General features: G+C 39.9%; 1 protein-coding gene across 2 annotated transcripts in view; it reads left to right on the top strand.

Moving 5' to 3' along the window:
- The window catches only part of usp31 (ubiquitin specific peptidase 31), a 44,776-nt gene extending 40,148 nt beyond the window's left edge, over positions 1–4,628 (top strand). Inside the window, exons 15-17 of one of the 2 annotated variants that reach the window (XM_067420576.1) lie at positions 1–62; positions 244–282; positions 370–4,628. The exon at positions 1–62 is cut by the window's left edge and continues 91 nt beyond it. In XM_067420576.1, coding sequence (XP_067276677.1) covers positions 1–62; positions 244–282; positions 370–1,868 — 1,600 coding nt within the window. In that variant the 3' untranslated portion in view covers positions 1,869–4,628. The remainder of the gene's footprint in view (positions 63–243; positions 283–369) is intronic. The other variant, XM_067420577.1, reaches the window with a different exon arrangement.
- Positions 4,629–5,928: the final 1,300 nt, after the last annotated feature.

Genomic DNA, 5,928 nt, shown 5'->3' with positions numbered 1-5,928 from the left:
CACATCTCTGATCTCTTTGGCAGAGTCAGTGGAGTTTCCCGGTGATCGCAGTGAAGACGATGGTAAGAAACATCGTCGTGCCTCTTAACATGGGAGTTTATGTTATGTTATGTGTCTTTAATAAGTCTTTAGAAGCCAAGTAGTACCATATTTTGCCCTCATTTTCCTTGTGTCCTCTTATTCTGTGTATTGTGCCAGTGTTTTACTCTTGCCTTTCTTTATTATGTCTTCTCTCTCTTGTAGCTTTAGCGCTTACTAACACAGGATCTCCCGCCTTGCTCAGTTAAGACAAAACTGCATGCCAATGCTCTTTTCATTCAGTCTGGTATCAGCACATTAGTTTAAATATCTCTGTCCTTTTTTGTATAGGAGGATTTTCATCGCGGCCCTTCGTGAGAAGCATTCAGCGGCAGAGCTTGTCCTCAAGATCATCGGTTACCAGTCCTCTGGCTTTCAGTGAAAACGGAATGAAACCTTCCTGGTCTTTGTCAGCAAAACTACAAATGAGATCTAACTCACCCTCACGATTCTCTTTGGACTCGCGATCCTCCCCTCCTCTAGAGAGGATAGGAGAAGCTTGTGACGACAAAGTGTCCACATCCTGCTTCGGCGGCTACAGCAGACATGAGCGTCAGCCCAGCAGTAAAGCCCCACTGGCCATGATGGAGGGTAATTGTAGTGATGACAGCAATGGGAAAAGAATCCTAGACGAGGCCTATTGTAGAGCTCCAACACAGGCCGACAGGAAGAGCTCTAAAGGTGAGCCCATTGACAACAACAACCAGATTAATGCGGTGGACCAGAATGCTCTTGGAGTGCACGCCAAAGAGCAGAAGCATAAGAGCTCTGGGTCGGAGAAGAAAGCAGAAGGGTCCACCAGCAAGAAGAGCTCCACTAAGACCAAGGGAGACCAAGCGAAGCCCTCCAAGAAGCGCCAGAGCACCTCTTCAGTAACAAAATCTCCATCGTCTCAAGTGTCTTCCAGCCCTCAAGCAAAGGGCACAAAAGTGACCAATCTAAAAGAGAAGAGTGATTCTCCTAAGAGTACCAAGGGTACACCTTCAGGTACGCCCTCCAGAAAGAAAGAGTCCTTGCAGGCACAGGAGTCTCCAGTGTCGGGAGGGACAAAGGGGAAGCCTTCCCTTACTTCCACGCCCCAATCGTCTGCCTCTCCATCACCTACATCTAAGAAGAGCTCCTCGGTGGCTGAGAGAAACTCTGTGTCTAGCAAGAAGAAACTAGTGGAGAGAGGCTCCAGCAAGGACTTGACCCACACCAGTCCTCTTGCTGAGAAGTCAAGAGTCAGTGGCACCCCGCGGACATCCCAACCTAGAATTGCAGAAGGAAGCCGGCCCGAGAGGAGGCCAGTGAGGAGCTCCAGCAGTAGTTCCTCAGTCACCAGCCTGCGCTCCCCAAGCGTCTCCTCGAGAGACCTCCGGCGCAGCAGCAAATCCGAGGACAAGGGACTCTCATTTTTCAAGAGCGCGCTTCGGCAGAAAGAGTCTAGGCGGTCGGCTGATCTGGGCAAGACCACGATTCTCGCCAAGAAGGCTGTTGAGAGGTCTGCCAAGTCCTGCAGCCAGAACAAACTCAATGCTGATGATGGCGAAGGCTCGGGAAACTCTTCCCAACAGGTCTCCCCGGAGCCACGCTCCAGCAAGGCTGCCACTGATGAAAGAGAGTCCTCGAAGTCCTCCACTCCTATCAAACGCTCTCTTTTAGCAGTAGGCAAGTCCAAGTCTTCCAATTCTGAGAGTAGTCTTCAGTCACCCATCAATGGGAAGAGGCCTCTTGAAAAGATGGCATCATCTAGAAAGCTTTCTTCCAGCATGCAATCCTCTGCACGGCCAACACAGACGCCTCAATGAAATTTGAATAGCAGTTCCATTATTTTGTGTAATGCAGCTATTTTTTGATGTGCCTCAGAAGAATATAAAGTATATAGTATATACCTGTATATTACTTTTCTCAAAGAAAATATGTAAATTATCAGAAAGCGCCTTTCTATCCTGCCATGGAACCAAATCGTTGCCTCTGGCAAGGTATGGTAAATGAATCTACTACTGTTCATGACTGAATAGGAATGTTTTAACTTAGCACTTTGTACATATTTTTTCTCCCTCGAATAATGCTTAAATGTAATGGACGAAATGTACAATACTTTTTATCTTGGTACCTTTTTCTTTGGACAAGTCACTTATGATGAAATTAGATTCTTGCGTTATTCCTTGGAGTACTGTACCAATTCACTCCACATCTACACTTGGTGCTATTTACAGTCCAGTGTTCCCCTGGCACTGATACAGTATGAGATCGAGAAGTTACGTCATGAATCCTGGCCGAATTTGAAGCTGTAGACTTAATGTGGTTCAGCAGTGAACAATCTCATTGGTACCTCTCAAAGGCTGCTCTCCTACCCCAACTCTATCCTTTTATACTTGAGAGCAGTTACAAGTATTCAAGTAGCGTTACTGCCCTTAGAAATGTGCCGATAGCGGAGTTGTTGCTGTACGAATGTGATTTTTCGATTGGTAAGTTAGTGGAGGACAATCTTTAAACTCAATATATTTCGTTTATTCCAGCAAAATGCTATGCGATCTCCACATCTGGATATTAATGGAGGCGGTGTAACCCCTGCATGAAATTGTTTTGTATATCTTTGTTTTTATAATGAAATTTTGAAAACCACATAATCATACTTGAACCTTTTCATGCCCACCAAATCCAATGCCAACACATATGAGCAGATTTCATTTGGCTTGAATGAGCTGGAGTTGAACCCTGCAACGGTTTTTATCTCCATACTTATCTGTGGACAGACCAGTGCAATAGTTTTCAACACAGATATAACAGATATATTGACATTCTCTATTCAGGAATGTTGCTGTTTTAGAGAAATTATTTTAAAGAAAAAAACTGCATATGCAAAAGTAATTAAAAACATTTAATCAATGTAAAGCAACATAATTTTCAGGATTGTAATATTGATACTACAATAATGAGGTTTAAATATTAGTTGTTTTTTTTTTGTGCCAAGAGATTTGAGATTTTAATACCCAGTTGAATTGGCTCTGCAGAAAGGCATTTGTTTATTTTGCATATTTGTCAACGCCATAAGAGTTCACTTAAATATATTTCCATCTGGAGTAAGCTTAGACAAGTTAATTTGAACTAACTCAAATTGTTATATATGACAGGAGAAATATAAGGTTAAGCAAGTCATTGTTACATTTGCATTATGGTGTCATTACGTTGGCCACTGTTCAGCTTGCTGCCCTGTAATTAAAACATTAATCCAAGTGGTGCTGACGCCAACCGTTCTCATTTTCATGCTGCTTTTCGGTCTCAGAAACCCTTCCCTTTTAGCACACTATATCTTAAAATAGATACTTTAGTAATGAATCTAATGTGTAGCACGCTTCTTTTTCCGCCCTGCGACAGGCCCATATTGTGTGTGCACTGAAAAAAAAAGTATTTGTACAAAGCAGTATTGCATGATTACATTGACGCATGCACTTAACTATGCAAGTGACTGTTGCTAAACAAGACGAGTCTGGTTATCAATGTCTCTTTTTTTTTATTTATGAAAACAGCATGAATTTTCGTTTTTATTGCTTTTTTGCACACTTGTCGAACCTTTGATTTTTATAAATGTTGTAATATGAGAGCATAAATTATTAGCTTTAATCATATGTATACAAAAACTTGCAATTGGCATTGCATTTTTATGCTATTTTTTTTTCTTTTATACATCTTTTTATTATTATTATTATTAATACTATTTGTTCATAAGCTGTTCTTTAGGGTATGACCTCCCTGTTTCCATGAGATGAATTTAGTTTATATATATGTAATATTTCTATAGTCACAACCTATTTTGATTTTTCACATTTCGCTGGCGTGATGTGTTCTGGTCATGCTTTAACATGTAATGTGTAGGGAGTGTTGTATCTCATATTGACCTTTATCATCAGCATCCATTCAGTGCACACAATTCCCGCATCGCTTGCAATGCTGATACACTACATTCATTTTGACTTTCATGTCATTCCATGTCTTAGGTTGTGAATTTCTCGGACCATAAATACAGAGAAGTGCTATTACCCTCTCTAAGTCTTATTGCATATGGGATACTTTCAATGGCTGAAGTGCTAATATGACATGGTCTTAACAAGTTTGGATAGGACGGATTACTTTTTTCATTATAATGAAGCTGTATCAGTCTTATGATATGCGTGCTCTTTGGTTTACACACTGGAATGATTTATATCGGCCCAGAGCAGTTTTTATGTATTGTTCACAAACTGGTACCAGCTTTGGTGGGCTTTATAACTGGGCTGTCATTTTATTATACAAACATCAGTCTAGGTCAACCAAAAGAGGAAAATAATAATAAACCATGTAAATGATTGGTTGCATGAGACTGTGTCAAATGCTTTTTGTTAATTTATTTGTATGTTTTGTTACTTGTATGCACTTTTATTTTTAATGTTTTCTTTTTCTTTTGTTATTTTAAAGAATGCATTTCTTCGAAGAATCATTTGTATTCATAACATTGTCTCCCCAATGTAAGTTGGCGGTTGAATTATGATTAAAAAATAGACCTGTATTAGAGGTCTAACCTCAAATTTGTTCTCGGAATTATTCTTTTTTAAATGTATTTGCTTGTCTTGGTTTTAACCTTTTCTTTGCGTCATGTAATATCCGATGTTGACCACAAGATGGAGCGAGCCACCATTGCTTTTGAAAATTATCCTGTGACCAGATTTCCTGTTTGGGGTAAAATGGCAATTTTTCGGGGGAGACTCCTTTATTTCATTTTTTCGGCACTTCTGAAAATTGGTGATTAACTATTTAAATTTGTATAAAAGCACTCACGGTGACGGCCATCACCAAAGGAATTCTAGTTTGGGTAAGATTTTAATGTAAATACATTAATGTCTTAAAAGTGTAAAATAATCGAGCCTTCAGTGCAAAAGCAGCTAATGTTAATTCTCATGTGTCTTTCACATTAAATCAGTGCATCAGCTCATGTTTTACCTTTTTTTCATATGGCAGGTGAATGTTTACATGCGTGATCTCGCTTTCTGAGAAAAGACAGCTGTGTTCCGCTTGAATAGCGGCCCGTGTGTTTTTGCACTGCCGAGAAAAAAAAAATTAAGACACTTATTTAATTTAAGGCCTCGATATAGGCTACACTTCAACCCCAGCAAATATTATGAAGGTCTTAGCCCTCCCTCCGCATCCTAAACCTCCAGGGACAACCACAATATTTATTGTTTGCTTTTAGCTTAACTTCACAGTTTTTACGTTGCTCAGCAAATGCTAAAGCTGTCTCTATTCAAACTGCATCGGCAAGGTGTTCAAAAGCACTGGTAGACCCAATACCATGTGCTGCATTTCAAACGTCCTCCTTTTTCTTTTCTGTTTACCCTTTTTAGCATCATCAGCATCCTTTTTTTGTTTTTTGTTCTCCATTGCAGATTCTGACAGGCAGATTCAGTTCTGAGTGCTGTTATCATTAGCTGCTATTTTTTGAGGACTGGCAAGCTTGGGTGTTGAGTGCAAATGTAGTGCTGAATATAGGCCTATTTAACAACTGTGATATTAATTTACACAGTCTAGAAAGAAGCTCACCTAAAGTGCACTTTGCACAGTTTAATCCATACATCAATTTTTTTTTTTTAAGATTGGAGGAACTTTCTTGATTAAAGTTTTGTTCTGTGGCAAGTTATGTTTGCCATAAAGTTATTATAGCTTTTCTACTTTTTTTATTTTTGTACTACCTAGCTCTAAAATTATGTGCATCTCCAACAGTGTTATTAGTTCCGGCATAACATTATGACCTTCTGAATATTGTATTGGTCCCCCTTTTATTGGCAAAACAGCCCTGACCTGTCATGGCATGGACTCCACTTGACCCTGAAG

Source organism: Pseudorasbora parva, chromosome 2 (assembly GCF_024679245.1).
Source record: "Pseudorasbora parva isolate DD20220531a chromosome 2, ASM2467924v1, whole genome shotgun sequence".
Lineage (NCBI taxonomy): Eukaryota > Metazoa > Chordata > Actinopteri > Cypriniformes > Gobionidae > Pseudorasbora > Pseudorasbora parva.
The sequence above is the reverse complement of the archived record's forward strand: the minus strand, read 5'-3'. Positions and strand labels throughout refer to the sequence as shown.